Source organism: Populus alba, chromosome 10 (genome assembly GCF_005239225.2).
Source record: "Populus alba chromosome 10, ASM523922v2, whole genome shotgun sequence".
NCBI classification, from domain to species: Eukaryota; Viridiplantae; Streptophyta; class Magnoliopsida; order Malpighiales; family Salicaceae; genus Populus; species Populus alba.
In genome coordinates, this window is record NC_133293.1 from 6,852,884 (window position 1) to 6,870,141 (window position 17,258).

The following is a 17,258-nucleotide window of genomic DNA, read 5'->3' on the forward strand; positions in this document are numbered from 1 at the left end:
AAAATACATCAAAATGTTATTTTTTTATATTTCTAACATAAGCATATAAAAATAATGAAAAACACTTAAAAAATATTAATTTGATGTTTTTTTAGGTGAAAAGCACTTTTAAAAGCAGGTTAAACAACATTACCAAACACAATCTGAGTTAGATATGGTTCAAGTTTGAAATTAACTTCTTCATTATAAGAAGAAAAAAAAAAGGTATGGAAACATAGTATATTCACTAAGGGTGTTCAAAAAAATTAACTAAAGAAACCATTAAAACTAAAAAAAAATAAAAAATCATACACACCAAACTGAGAGAAAAAATTAAAAAACCTATTTAGAGAAAACAGAAAAAGCACTCAACTTGGTTCAATTTTGGTTTTAGAAACTGAAACCTTGTAAACCAGACTGGATCAGACCAAATGTGAACCAACTTTTAAAAAAAGTTTATAAATAGAAACTTAACCTAACCCTAAAGCATTTGCCCTTTTGTTTCATTGACAGCAATCACACTCTCTTCTCCCCCCCCTCGCCTTAGTCGCACTCTCCTCGGGACCTTTTGTCATCTCTTTCTCGTTCTTCCCTCTTGATACTTAGAGTTTAAGAGATTACCTTCGTCATATCCCTATCGGTTATCTCCCCCATGCACTCTCTCTCTTGTTCTCCCTTTTTGATCAAATACTTAATCCATCGAACTCTAATTTGTAAAATCTAAGGTAATCCTGCATTTTCTCTTTTAGTTTTTCCTAATTTGGATTTCAACTAGCAACTAGGGTTTTTCTTAATCTCTTTTGAAATTTTTTAATTATTTCATATAATTTAATTGTTATATTTTTTCTCCTATCTTTTATCAATTTTTATGAGGTCTAAAATACTTAGTTTGATAATTATTGAGCTTGTAAAGTTTGAGATTTAGGGTTTACATTATGCTTGTAAGGTGTAAAATTCTCTTACATGTCCAAGCTAATTTCTTATTGCTATAAGGTTTATTTTCTTCTAACATTCAAGTTGTCATTGTTAGGTCTAGTTCTTTAGTCATGTAACGAGGAGCCCATTGATTTTAATGCTTGCCTTTCTTTTTGACATTTACTGTTAATAATTGAAAATGTTAATGGGCTTGTTCTTGATAACTTGAGTTTCTTAGTGAACAATAATCTGGAATGGTATTATTGTTCTTGATATGCAACTTGCTAAAAATACAAAAAAAAGAGATTTTTGATTTTTTCGCATTGTTCTGATGACAAGAACCTAACATGGGTCCAGAAACAAAAACAAAATCAAAATCAATGCAAAAAATCATTATGGATTTTTTTTGTATAATGCATGAAATGATATGCCTTTTTTTCATCAGTGATACTGTAATTATCTAATTTAATAGAATGCCTAAAATCATGTTAGTTTTGAATAATATGTATATTTCTTCTTCTTCACCACCACCTCTATTATTTTGGATTTGAATGTAAGAATTAGCTATAGTTTTCACCGATAAAATTTAGCTTGTGAGAGAGATGGGTTTCATTTCTTACAAGATGCATACTATTGTTGCATTTATAACTTCACATGGTTTAATAAGATAATATGACTAAATGATATTTGTTATTTCTACAAGCATTTTAGTACCATGTTAACATTCCTAATATTTTAATAACTTTGTTCCATAGTTTTTATTAAACTTACAATTAATTATCAATTGATTCATATTATGGTTGTTATTTTTTATTCTAGATGGATAATCAGAAGATCCTACACCAAAAGAATCAAATCCTTCAAGTTTGGAATCCAATCATAGTTACTACCTCTAGTAAAATAGTAATACTAAAAGTAATAACATCCACCTTCTAGATCTAATAAAAGAAACAATTTCAAATTTAGGATCACTTTTAAAAACATGATGTCCTAAAACTCCTCATAATGTATTTATATATTATGCAAACGACTATGTTGGTCATACTATACTTAAAGAAATAAGTAATATGTAGAGTTATCTAGGTGTATGCAAAAAAAAAAAAAAAAATTGTGATTGATCGAAAGAAAAAAAAACTTCGGTTTTAAACCTAAGCCTAAAATAGAGAGGGATAACAAGGAAGAGGAAGATTAGGTGATTATTAAGGCAGTAGGTTATAATTATGATGAGTGTAGGAAAGCCCTGATAAAAATGATTATAGTTGATGAGCCATCTTCTAACTTTATAGAGAAATAATTATTTAAGTCATTTTATCTGTTAATGCAACCAAAATTTAATGTTCCTTGTCATTTGATGATTGTGAAAGATTGTTTGAAAACTTATATATATGAGAAGGTAAAATTAAATAAAGTTCTTAGGGATTAACGAGTATGTTTAAGAACTAATACCTGGACATCAATCCAAAATAATAATTATAAGTGTTTGACTGCCCATTATATTGATAATGGTTGGAACTAGAATAAAAAAATATAAACTTTTTGTCAAGTTTCTAATCATAAAAGTGAAACAATTAGCTAAACGATTGAGAGTTATTTGTTAAAACGGGAAATTGATAAGATTTTAATGGTTACAATAGACAATACAAGTTCAAAAAAATTTGATTATGAAATATTTGAAGAGAGTAATATATGGTTTGGACAACTAATATCTTGTCAAATGAGTTCATGCATGTTAGATATTATGCACATATTGTTAATTTTATTGTATTGGTGACATTGTAAGATATTGATGAGTTTGTGGTTAAGATTAAAAATGCAATAAGGTTTGTTAGATCTTCTCCTTCCATACAAATCATATTTAATCAATGTGCAAAGAGGTTGAAAATTAGGAGTAGAAAATCAGTTCGCTTGAATACTACAAGTAGATAGAACTCAATGTGTATGATGCTAGAAGCTGCTGAGAAATTTGAAGTGATTTTTATGAGGTTAAAATAAATTGATTCAAGGTATTTGAGTTACTTTGAGGTTGATTTAAAGGGGAAATAAAAAAACTTAGGTCCTTATATTTTAGAAAAGTATGAAAATGTTAAATATTTTGTGAAGTTCCTGAAACTATTTTAACTTACAATTAAATTTTCTAGCTTGATGTATGTGACATCTAATTTTTTCTGTCATGAATTGATTTCCATGCACATGAACATATCTCAACTTTGTAGAAATGAAGATTTTTTTAGGTGAAATGACTAAGAATATTAAGAGAAAGTATCGAAAATATTGAGGGGATCAATATAATTTTTTTTTTTGTTATATAAGCTATTGTGTTAGATCCACATTTCAAATTGAAATATATGAGATTTTGTTTTGGACAATTATATGATGTTTAAAAGGTTGAAAATTTTACAAAGAAAGGTAGAGATACTTTGTTAATGTTATATGAGTATTATATGAAGATTGATGAGGAAGTTGAGGTAGTGAATGATGTTAAAATTAGTAGAAATAAATATGATGTTAATGTTGATTCGATAGTGATGTATGATATGTCAAATGACTTGGCTTTTCAATTCAAAAAATATTTAAAGAAGGAAGATGATATGAAGAGAAAAATTAAGGTTGAGAGGTATTTAGGTGATGTTTTTAAGGATCCTAATGATTCAAAATTAGATATTTTAGTTTGATGAAGTCGTAATGCTATAAAATACAAGATTTGTTTCTAAGATAGTGCATGTTGTGGAAATGTCGGTATCTACTATTTTTTTTAAGCAACCTTCAACACTGGCGATCGTATATTAGATCTTTTTTTTTTTTTTTTTTCTGTATCAACAATGCAAGCACTTATTTTTAATCAGAATTGGTTGCGTTTAACACCAATTCCAATTAATAATAAAGCCTTTATGGATTATATTGAAAATTCTTATAAAATTAAGTTAAATAATTTGTCTTACAAATTTAAAATTAGTTATTTTATATTATCATTTCTTTACATATATTTAATCTAATATGTTTAATTTATGATTTTGCAGAATTCCATGAAAGTTGAAAATCTATAATGATTTTAAATAGTGTTGGTGATGTTGGTAAAATGATGGAATATAATTATTTTGGGTAATTGACTTACATTGTTAATTCCTTTCTAATTTTGCATTGTTACTTCTTTTACTAATCAAAATCTAATTTGTTGCTAATTTGCTAGAGTTTCTTTATAGCATTAACCTTGCATGATATTTTGGCTTTTATTGTTGTTGGATTTTCTAGATGTTGTTGTTATTGGATTTTTTTTCTTCAAATTACGCTAAATGTTTTTGTTAAATTTATGCTAATCTAGAATTTTTTTTCATATTAGATCCTTTATTAATTTAAGTTGTCTATATTTTCTTAGTTTTTATGATATGGTCTTTTTTATTTGACCAAAAAATTATTCTTATGTGCACCTATAAAGAAAAAAATAGAAGGCTCAATAAAGTCATGGTAACACAAATTTGATCATTCACATTGCATAGTGCAATGAATTGACTTTGTAGGGAAACAAATGCAAATGTCTAATTGAATTCTTATTAATTTTAATTTTCAATTTAGTAATGGAGTTGGGATGGTTTTGTTAAAAAGCCTATAAAAAACAAAACTTAACTAGAAATTACTAAAGCCCAATTTAATATAGATTCATTTAAAAAAACCAAAAATAATCTCATTTAATAGGTATTGGGTTTTTTTGGTTTTTAATCCAAAAACAAAAAAATTGACATTTATCTAATCAAACTAAGTTGGTTTGAATTGATTTTCGATTTGATCCAAGTCATATTCTCAAGAAATAACATCTCCTGATTTGGTTGGATTCTTGGACTGAAACTGAATTGGACCAAATTATGAACACCCTTGATATTTATTGTATAAATTCCATGTATATAGTGTTAGAAGAATTTGAAATTTGTTTTTCTTTTCCATGTGAAATAACATTATTTTCGAAGTGTCATTTATTTTCATTACAAAAAAAAAGTTATTAGATTAGAAAAAAATATATAATTATACAAAGATACCAAGAATTGCTTTAATTTTTTTATGAGAAACAAATAAAAAAAACATTGCATATTTGTTTATAGTTTTGCAAATAGTCATACATCATAACTATTTGAGTTTTATTCAAAAGATATAATAAAATTTTGAAAACACTTATCATCTTATTAAACACTATAAAAATCCTAATTATGCAACTCGAACTAGCTTGACAGGTCAATTTAAAATTCAATTGACCCGAAACATGTACCAATCTGGGTTAAAGAAAAAAACAAGGTAAGGAGTTGACTTAACTTAAAATTTAGGTTAACTTGCGACTCGGTTGATCGGGTAAAACCAGATAAAAATCTAGAATTGACTTTACTTGTTACTCAAACTTTCATATTTTTATTCAACTCTTAAACTCTGAATTAACCACAACATTAAAGCATTTAAGATAAACAAAACCCACACACACAAATATATATATATATATATATATATATATATATATATATATATATATAGATGAAAAAGAGATTATATTTAGATTTGACAAAAAATACATCAGAGATAATAAAGGTTAATGTAGATCAAAGGGTATCGATTAAAGTGGCAACAGAAGAATTAAAAGAAGAAACCTTATAGAGAATGAGAGGTTTTTATAGAGAGGGAGAGACTTTGGAGTAATTCAAGGATGAAAGGTTCTGTTTTGAATTCAACTCGTTTAGAATAAAAAATAGAAGGTTGGGAGATAGAGTAGAGTGTTAAAAAAAAATTATGATCCAAAGTCGTAAAATTATATTTATAAATAATGAATTATTTTTTTTTTCTTCAATTTGGATTGAATCTCTTGATATAAGATTTGAAATTTGCCCTAAATCTGGCTTTATAAATACAATGAAAACATTGACAATCACTTAAAAAAAAAAAATTGAACAATATTATAGAGTAGGTATATTCGGTTTTGAGATAAAAGAAAAGGAGGAAGTAATATTAAACGTGGTTGAGAATGGATCCACATTCAAGGCCTTACAAATACTTCAGTCACGATGAATTTGTGGTTTGAAAAAAAAAAAACAAAAAGAGTAATAGCATCCTTAACCTCCAAGGTAATTTTGCACCGCCAGTCACCCCTCCGCGCAAAGCCGCAAACCTTGTTAAGCTTTTGAAAACTTAGCCGTGGAAATATACACGTGTCTCCTACTTGTGGCCAACTTGGTGCCACATGGATACACGCCTAGGCCGCGGTTGAAGGAGATATATTTAAAAATTAGTTTGGTTTTATGTTTTAAAATATTTCAATTTTTTTTGTTTTAAATTATTTTTTTATGTTTCTAAATTTTTTTAATATATTATATAAAAATAAATTTAAAAAATAAAAATATTATTATTTTAATATATTTTTATACAAAAAAATATATTTTAAAATGTAACTGATATTACATTACTATATTAAATATAAATATAATAGCAACCTTCACCAAATAAACTGGGGATAGTGGGGTTAAGGTTTTATTTGAAAGTATAGTTATGACTGATTTTTAAAATATTTTTTGTGCTGAAATGCATTAAAATAATATTTTTTTTTAAAAAAAATTATTTTTGAGATCAGCACATCAAAACGATCCAAAATATATAAATAATTAATTTTTCATAAAAAAAATTGAATTTATTGAAAACACATTTTCAAATACAGCCTAAATATCTATATCATTTTGCTATTCTCATGAAGTTATATTTTATAAAGTTATTAGATTTCATCCTTTTTTTTTCTTTAATGTATATAAGATTATTAAATATTTTGTAAGTTTTGTTCCTTCCTTGTGCATTAAACACGAGATTTTATCATTATTCATGGATATCATTTGTATATAAAAAATGAAATTACAATTTTTGATATACAAATTAATTTCTCATATTTTAAAATGATAGCATATCACACAAAAAAAATAAACACATTTCAACGTGTTATTGGTTATTGTTTTAATTTTTCAAAATGAAGATTAAGGTAATTGATGAAAAAGATTACGGTCAATAAAACAACACCTCCTCTCGTCTCTAATTATGCCATGTGCTGCTAATCACAATCCAAATCGATTCCTCTCAAGAAAAATAAAATTTAAAATACAAGTTTAGAAGAAAAAAAAATGCAGTTCAAAACATATTTTTTAAGAGTTTAAATTTTTATATAAAATTAATTTTTTATATATTTTTAAATTATTTTGATATACAGATATTAAAATAATTTTTTAAATAAAAAATTATTATTATAATATATTTTAAATAAAAAATAATTTAAAACACTCCAAAACTATCTCAACTAACGTGATAGAAGTAACTTCTAATAATAATACATAAATCCAATTAAACACGGCACACTCATGACATGTGTCAAGATACACAAGGAATAGGATTAGTAAAGGAACCCCAACGGATTAGTCGTGCCGCAATTGATTAGAGATTTCAAAGTAGTCCCTGTTCTTTTAACTTATGCAAATGTACCATCTAACTATGACTTAACCAAACATTCAAACTAGTCCCTGTTCTTTTAAATTATGAAAAAACATAGGTAAAGACAATTAAACTCCTTTTCTTTACAAAACATTGAGTATTTCAATTGGTTTTGTAGATCATAAGCATACGATGAGTTATGAATTGAACAATATTCTCTTTTTTTAGGGTAATAATATCTTTTTATTTTTCTTCATCATTGTAATCAGTAGTATAATTATAAAATATTTGTACTTTAAGTAAAAATAACAAACAAATTAACAGAATTATACTTATAATTATAATATCTTCAAATAATTATAAAAATTACGATACAAAGTGATAAGTAAATCATTACAGATAACGCATTAAAACACTATAATTTAAAAGTAAAATGATGTTAAAAAAATGATAGGTGGACAAGAAAAAGAAAGAAAAAAAGAAAATGGTCAAGCAAATTAAGACAGACTTGGTTGTTTGCCTAGTTCTTGAATTTAAGACTAGTCAATATACGCGTTGGGACCGAGCCCTACAAGGCAAGGCAAGGCAACAAAACGACACTCTACAAACTCCAAAGTGTGACTATTTCCTAAATCCCCGAATTGTCCACGCTCCCTAAGGGAGTCAAGCCTAAAAACGGATGGGGATTTTAGTCAATTGAAGATTAACATTTTTTTTCTTAATATTTAAATCTCTCCCTCTTTATATTCTGTTGATGGACGCATCGAAGCATAGAATTGGAATAGAGAGCCCTTTTTCTTTACAACTGCCACCCAATTTACAGAGAAGCTACGTTACTATGTTCTTTGAAAAAAATAATAATTAAGCTCGTTAAGTTTGGAGAAGATCGAGGCTATCTGTTTTGCTAAAAAGTTTTTATCGTTTTTTTATAAAAAGAAAACCATGTTTTTTGGAGAGAGGGGGGCATAAAGGGCTAAATTTACTGGTTGTGCGGCTAGCTAGAAACAAGCGGAGATCGAGGAGGGGAATTTCGAAAGATAGTTATCACAGCGAGTGGAGAAAAACCATTGTGGTTTTTTTCTTCTTGTTTTTGGGTTTTGATCTGATTTTTTTTAGAGCAGTTGCAGAAAAACAGAAAATATATAATTTTTAAAAAATGTGGTGGATGATGAATGAAAATGGCGGCCGTTACTGCTCTAAGAAGACTGATGATATCTGTAGTGATTTTTGTGGCCAGGTAATTTCGAACCCATTTTGATATTTATGAGATTTATTTAGGCCTTTTCGTTTTTTGCATTTGATATTTTTTTTTTGTTTTAATTTCTGATAACTATACATGCCTGTTCTTCGAATTCTGGATTATGCCATGAAAAATAGATGTTTTATTATCGGACTTGGGATTTCTTGGATTTTTCTTTCTTGTTCGTAGATAGATTTATTGACTTTTTGATTTAATCTGGGACTTGTTTGAGGATTTGAAATGATCACGGTTGAGGTTTTTTAAGGTCGGGCATCTGAAAAAATAAGGCCTTTTTTAATTTAATAACATACATAATGAATTTTCAATCTGGGCCTTTTCGATTTTGGCCATCTGGAAGCTCTGATTATAAAATGTCTCCACTTTATCTAGTTTCAAGGATAATTTGTGTTAAAGAAGAGAGAATATTTGAGATGCTGATTTATTGAATGATTTTCTTTGCATTCTCTCATCCATACTGGACTCGAACAGGGCATTCTGCTTATAGGAGAAATTGTTGTTTATTTATTTATTTCTGTTACATATTCCTTTTCTACATGCTCATTTTACATCGGTTTTATATGACAATTTATTACATTGATCATCTACAAGTAATTTGGTTTGCTTTGTATTTCTTTCTGAAATCATTTTGACTTACTTTGTGAAATCATTTTGACTTACTTTGTGAAATTCATTGATCTGCAGGACTCGAGCCGAGTTTTGAGTATGTCCAGAATCAGGTGTATCCTTCGTGGCATGGATTTAAAGATGTATTTGCTTCTGTTTATACTCGTGCCACCATGTGTCTATGGTATTTACATGCATGGACAGAAGATCTCATACTTCTTGCGGCCGATATGGGAATCTCCACCAAAACAGTTCAATGAAATCCCACACTATTATCATGAGAATGTGTCAATGAAGAACCTCTGCAAACTCCACGGTTGGGGAATTCGTGAGTTCCCAAGACGTGTTTATGATGCAGTGTTATTCAGTAATGAACTGGACATCCTTACTTTGCGATGGAAAGAATTGTACCCTTACATCACACAGTTCATTCTCCTTGAGTCTAATTCAACCTTCACTGGGACAGAAAAGCTTCACTATTTTGCCAATCATCGAGATCAGTTCAAATTTGTTGAGCCCAGGTTGACCTATGGAACCGTCGGAGGGAGGTCTAGGAAAGGGGAAAACCCTTTTATCGAAGAGGCATTCCAACGAGTGGCATTGGATCAACTTATCAAAATAGCAGGGATTTCTGATGATGACTTGCTTATAATGTCAGATGTTGATGAGATACCAAGCAGACACACTATCAATCTTTTGAGGTGGTGCGATGACATTCCTTCAGTTCTTCATCTCCGGCTGAAAAATTATCTTTACTCTTTTGAGTTTCTCGTGGACAATAACAGCTGGAGAGCTTCAGTCCACAGATATCAGACAGGCACCACGCGGTATGCACATTACCGCCAGGCAGATGACATTTTGGCAGATTCAGGGTGGCACTGCAGCTTTTGTTTCCGTCGTATAAGCGAGTTTATATTTAAGATGAAAGCTTACAGTCATTTTGATAGAGTCAGGTTCAAACGTTACTTGAACCCTGAAAGAATCCAGAGAGTAATTTGCAAGGGTGCTGATTTATTTGATATGCTTCCAGAGGAGTACACATTCAAGGAAATTATTGGGAAAATGGGACCAATTCCTCATTCCTACTCGGCTGTTCATCTTCCATCATATCTTCTGGAGAAGGCGGACAAGTATAAATTTCTCTTGCCTGGGAACTGCTTAAGAGAAAGTGGGTGATCTTCTTAGATACTTCGTTATCTGTTTTTGTAAAGGCTACGTGGAGATGCAGTTTGTGTGACTCCTTTTTAAGGTTTCAATCGAACATTTGCGATCTGTGGCAAGTGACTGGTACAGCATGCTAAATGTCAAACTAGATGTTTGAAGAGGTGGGAAAATTCTTATTTTCTTGGGTCACATTGTGTACATAGCTTTCTTCTGGAATTTGGTTTCATTACCTGGAGCTTTACTAACTGGGAACTTGTTGTGACGAGAATAGCCAAGTCGTTACCAGGTTTATGTGTACTTCTTACCATTCGTATAACCTGATTCTCCAAAGGCTCGATAAATAGTATGAGGTTTCAGTGATTTCTTCCTGTATTGGGAAGTTTTGTTGATGGATATTTTATTTCTTTATATTATTAATTTCTTGATTCATATTATTTATCTTTTTTATTTCATTTAGACTCTTTATCAGATTTATCAGATTTTAATGTCATTTAAGTTAGCAAAGCAAGATTGTTCTATAATCCTTTTTTCACGGACAGCTCTTTTTCCTCCCTCTTGTGCAATGCAATGAATTCCATCTAGGGCAGTATTACAATCCTTTTGAGTTCCTTGCACGTACTAGCCAGTCTGGGTCTCCAAAATGGACGGACATGTTGCCTGTTTCCATATGTATTCTTGCCAACAACTGTGATCTTTGATGTTACCGTTAAGCTGTCGCTTACTTGGTGTTCATGAGACAAATAAATAGCAGAAATTTTGTCGTCGTTTGCCTTGAACATGCACAATGTCATAATGTTTTTCCAAAAAATAGTTGAACCTTGACAGAACCGCCATGCCTCTCTGGCAAGGAAGCTGGCGTTGGCAAATGGCAGCTGATACCAAGTTATTCCTTGTTAGTTAGCTGCTCTCGAATAATTATTTAGCGGGTGATGATGGCCATTGACCCTACTTATTGGTGCAAATCACAAGGCCTCATTTTATGTCAATCAACATTACATGATTGTCTTGCATGGCATCTATTTTTTTAATATCAAATAAATAAAGAAAAAAAATATTTGCATCTCTTGTGTATTTATTCAATATTCCTACTAGTTGATTTGTTTGGGATCTCACTGACATTTTTGTGTTGTGTTATGACTCGTGCTGTATGGTAAAAATATTAGAAGTGTTTCGAAGGTAACAACTACTTAAGAAGGAAATTTCTAATATTTTACTAATGTAACAGTAACTATGAACAGGAAAAAAAAAAAAAACCCTCATCAATGCAATAGATCATAGTAATTAACTATTAGAAGGAACAAGCTAGAACAACGTTAAACAATTATAGAAAACAATGTAGAGGGAGAAACTAGTTGAGAAGATCTTGTTTTCTAGCAAGTTAATAAAGAACATTAAACCATCGTATTTATCTTGAAATTTAATCATATATATATATAACACACATCATTTCGATTCGATTCAATTTTTATAAAAAAAAATAACCAAATAATTTTTTTTTTAAAAAAAAAATTGATTTAAACTAACCAGTTTTGGTTTGGTTTTTTTGAAACAAAAACCGATTTAGCTTAGTTTTTTCGGTTTTGACTTGATTTTTTTGATTTGGCTTGGTTTTTTTTTCGATTTGTTTTTTAGTTTGGCTCAGTTCAATTTTTATTTTTTTTAATTTCAGACTAATAAAACCAAATTAAACCGGTCGATTTTTTTAAAATTTCAATTAGTTTTTTTTTCACAGTTTGATTTTTTCGGTTAATTATTTTTTAATTTTCTCGATTTTTTAATTTTTTCACTCATTTCTATTTTTATTGCCAAGCTTCTTCAGGAAAAAAACATTGAAGGAAGAAAGAGGAATGATGGAATCAAAATCACAATCCCACCTTTTGCTTCTACATGTTTTCTTTGGCTTTAATACCTAAAAAGAGAGTGATATCATTCAACAGCTACGATTAATTTAGACAGATGGAAGTCGAAAGACACCATGCTCACCTTCCTTCAAAAAATCTCGAGTTCGAATATTTCCTTTATAGAGAGAGAGAGAGAGAGAGAGAGAGAGAGAGAGGAAACCATAAGTGTCATTGCGAAGTATGAGAATATGATGCATTCTTCCAACTCAGAAGCATAATAAAGTAACAGGACTTTCATTTACAATTGGAAATGCATAGCACAGAAATTTGATTCTTGATATATATACTTCGATGAGGAATGAGAATTGGTTCCTTTACATAACCTGGACAAAGCATTAATTTAATATATTTTTAAATAACATGAAAATAAAAGGCATTTTAAAAAATAAAAACAAAAACCATCATCGCAACGTAAAACAAACAATCTCCCGGTCCATTCACCATCCTCAAAAATAGTTAATGTTCATGTTAGATTTTCTGTGAACCTCGTCAATACTACGCAGAAATATGTGTAGAAATTTCAGGTTCCAACATTAGAGCTATCGCATAGATGCATAATCAAGGCCAATATCGGAAATCAATATCATATTCATCCAGATGCACCAAAGCTTTGATCCTTTCTTTTCTTTCTTTTATTAAACATAAAAAGCATCCAAACTTCACTTATCAACATACATGTAAAAATAAATAAATAATTTAAAATATTATAAAAGATTCTATTTATATTTTTTTTTGTTCGAAACCCATTCCCCTGAAACCAACTCGATGACATATTCAAGGAATGTACTAGAGTCAGGGGCGGAGCTAAAAAATAAAATTAAAAGGGGTAAGATTTCAGTTGTATTATTTTTTTAGTTAAAATCATATAAATTATCAAGGGAGGGTTGGAAAAATAATTTTCTTGCAGGGGCCCCAACCCCTACTTGCCACCCCCAGTCTCCGCCCCTAACTAGAGTATCCTGTCTCAAATTCACATCAAGTGTGATCAAGGTTGTCAATTCCGTTTTGTTTCGTCCGGAATGGTCGAAACATTCCATACCAATTCAAAAAACAGAACAAAACGGAACAATTTTCATCTTATTTTAAATCTCAGTCTGTTCCGGATTTTTTGACTAAATTTCAGCCAGAACGTTCTGGTTTCATTTCACATGTTCCGTTCCGCTCTTGAAAAATTATTGAATCAAATTGAACCTTGTTCAATTTAATTAATTAAATCATCCAAGTATTTTCAATAACAATGATATTAATAATAATATTGAAAATTATTGTTACTATTTTCATTAACAATGATATTAAATTTTTTAAAATTAGATTTATCACTAATATATATGGTTTATATTCGTGTTATTTTTTTTCATATTTATACTTTGTAGGAATTTGAGCAAAACAAGAGATGCTTTAGATTCCATTAACCTTGATAATATTGACCTAACTTCATATTTAAAAATATTTGTGTTAAGACATTTTACTTTCATAATATTTTGATATTTTGTTTAAGTTGAATTACTTTAAGTTAAAAATCTGTTTAATCTTGACTATTTATAAATATTTTAAATTTTAAAATTATATTTATTTGACATTATGTTTGTATTGCATAATTTATAATTAATTTATCTTGAATTTAAATTATGTTTATTGAATATATATATATATATATATATATATACTTTGAAGCGATATGGGTAAAATATTTTGAAACTAAAATATTTTATTTCAATTAAAAAAATAAAACATCTATCTAAATAAAATTAACAACCTTGAATGTGAGTCCTCCTGACTTGCTTGAGGTACAAACATGCAAGTTGATCCAAGTTACCATAAACCACACACGAATTTGATAATAGGAGTGAGCAAAACTGGTTCGGTTCGGTTTTTATCTAAAAAACTAACCAAAACCAAATTTTGAAAAACTTAAAAATTCAAACCGAAACCGAATTGAAACCAGTTTAAACCGACCGGTTTCGGTTCGGTTCAGTTTTTTTAACAGAAAAACCGGAAAACTTGTTTCATTGTTTTTTTGGGCTTTCTAATAGGCTTATAATTAATGTAAATATTATCTAATTTTGTTAACAAATTCTATAATATATTTAATATTTTTTTGTCACTAAATATTAATTTATATTAAATTATTAGTGCTAATACTATGTTTAATATGTTTCAAGTCTTTCTAATATTTGTGTTTTGGAGTTTGGACTCCTAATGCATCAAAGTTTAAATAACACACACACAACACCAAATTAAAATTAAAATTACAAAGCATTGCCTTCAAAAGGGCTTAAAAAACAAACAACAAATAACATTGCCATAAAAAATAAAACACTTCATGCAAAAAATATAAATCTTCATTGTGCACATCATCACAATCAAAAAGCACATCAAGATGATAAAAACATTGCACTTTGATTCCGTGACACCATTGACATCAAAACCTGAAAATCAAGATCTAAAATTATAACATAATAAAATAAATTAGAATATGTAAAAATAAAAAGTAGTTTTTTACCATCAAACTTTTGGACTAATTATCATCCGTTACTAAATGTAACTTTCCACCAAATTCTACAAAATAAAAAATTAGACATGTTAGATGATTGCAAACAATTTAATTAATAAATTACAAAATAAAAGGTGCAAGTTTATAAAAAAAAAAAATTACCTGATTCAAGGTTTTCGTAGGTTTCAATATCATTTATCAAGCTTCTAATATCAGTTGAAATTGATCATGATGCAACCAATTTTGACAACAAATGAGTGCTTGAACAGTTGCTGGAGACAGAGAACTTCGAAATTGATCAAGTACACGACCACCTGTGTTAAATGTTGATTCAGAAGCCACTGTGGATATAGGAATAGCCAGAACATGTTGTGCAACCTTTGAAAGTGTCTTATATTTCAAAGCATTACTTTTCCACCAACCTAAAATATCTAACTTATAATCATTAGGATCCTCACAACCCTCAATCAAATACCTCTCAACCTCATTTTTATTTTCCACACTATCCTCCTCTTGCAAATGTCTTTTGAATCGAGCCAAAGTATTAACATCTACCTCCACATCATCAATAGCATTAACATCCTGTTTATGCCTATTATTATCCACCACATCATCAATTTTCAAATAAAACTCATACAAGCTCACCAAAGTATCTTTCACCTTATTTGTTAGTAATTGTGCTTTGTCATGATCATACAAATCACCAAAACAAAATTTCACATATTTCAGCTTCAAACGTGGATCTAAGACATTAGCCACATGTAACAAAAAATTCTGATTTGCTTCACAACCCCAATACTTCTCAAACTTTAACATCATATTCATCGCCATTCCATTTAAATTACTATCTTTACTTTTACACAATTGCAACAAGTTTGTATGCATGTAAATTAATTCATCGAAGAAAGAATTTGATGTGACATGCAATGAGCCAGAAAATCTCAATGTAACCATATAAAAGATCTTTAAGAACTTAATCAAAGTTCTTGCATTTTCCCAATCCTCCAAACTAGGTGGCCTTATGGTTTTTTTATTCCCCTTTGAATCAACCTCCAAAAAGTAACTCATATACCTAGGTTCTTTTTCACCTAACCTCATAAACACCTTTTCAAACTTTTCAGTAGCTTCTAGCATAAGATAAGTTGAATTCCATCGAGTTGCAACATCTAAACACAATGATTTTTTACATTCTATATGCAATTTTTCAGCCCACTTCTTAAATGCAAGATGCCTTGACGGTGAAGATCTCACAAACCTAATGGCATTCTGAATCTTAACAACTGAAACATTAATCTCTTTCAAGCCATCACACACAATGAGGTTTACAATGTGTGCACAACATCTAACATACAAGTGCTCATTTGACAATATATTAGTTGGCCAATCTTTCATCACATTCTTTAAATATGAAATGGTCACATTATTAGAGCTTGCATTGTCTAATGTAATAGTCAATAGTTTATCAATCCCCCACTACAACAAACAATTCTCAATAACTTGGCCAATTGTCTCACCCATATGATTAGAAACTTGACAAAAATTAAGAATTTTTTTATGCAAATTCCAGTCATTATCAATCCAATGAGCTGTTAAACACATATAATTAATATTCTGGATTGATGTCTATGTATCTGTTGTTAAGCACAATCGTTGACCCCTAAGAGCTATCCTCAATCTATCCTTCTCTTCAACATAAAGTTTCAAACAATCTCTCATAATTGTAAAACGAGAAGGAATGTCAAATCTAGGTTGCATAGTCCTAACAAACAATTTAAATCTCCGACTTTCCACAAAATTAAAAGGCAACTCATCAATTATAACCATCTTTGCTAGTGCTTGTCTACATTCATCATAATTATAACCTATTGCCTTAAGACTTCCCACATTTTGTTCTCCCAATTCACCCTTCTCTATCTTAGGTTCTAACACCAAAACCTTTTATTTCTTATCAACCATAAAAGGAAACTTCTTGCACACTTTTAAATGACTCCACATATTACTTGTGCCATTAACAATAGTGTGACATGCATAACTTTTCCCACAATAATTACATTCAGCTCTAGGGGCTTTAGGATCAACATCAAGTTTAGTAAAGTGATCCCAAATTTGTGACTTTTTTCTATCTTCAACATTTCTTTTCCTAGATGTAAGGACTTGAGGTTGTTTACTTTTTGTATCTGTGGTGGATCCTGCATTGGTTGATTCTGGGTTAGTATTTGAAGTTGGAGAAGTGTTTGATGTTGGTGTAGTACCCATGGATGAAGCATTTTGAATTTGAGTAGTTTCCATCTGTTATTACATAATGAAAACATGTTAAAAACCCAAAATTTATAATAGATTTAAATGTACTAAAATAGCAACCAAAAAAATCCAATAGCAGTTTCAATGTTGTGAAGATATATATGATGAGAAATCAACAAACAATCAGGAAACAACAACAAAAGAAAAACGTTATGCAACTCCCAGATTCTGTCACAGGGTGGTATATCTTATATCTATCCAG

General features: G+C 29.4%; 2 protein-coding genes across 2 annotated transcripts; one reads left to right on the plus strand and one right to left on the minus strand.

The window, feature by feature from the left end:
- The first annotated feature begins 8,078 nt into the window (after nt 1-8,078).
- LOC118045386 (uncharacterized) lies at nt 8,079-10,789 on the plus strand. Its single transcript, XM_035053997.2, has 2 exons — nt 8,079-8,569; nt 9,275-10,789. Exons 1-2 carry the CDS (start codon nt 8,489-8,491, stop codon nt 10,370-10,372), a joined length of 1,179 nt encoding a protein of 392 aa, XP_034909888.1. The 5' UTR covers nt 8,079-8,488; the 3' UTR covers nt 10,373-10,789.
- A 4,164-nt stretch (nt 10,790-14,953) lies between these two features.
- LOC140956002 (zinc finger BED domain-containing protein RICESLEEPER 1-like) lies at nt 14,954-15,586 on the minus strand. The gene has a single exon (XM_073411734.1). It carries the CDS (start codon nt 15,584-15,586, stop codon nt 14,954-14,956), a length of 633 nt encoding a protein of 210 aa, XP_073267835.1.
- Between the last annotated feature and the right edge of the window lie 1,672 nt (nt 15,587-17,258).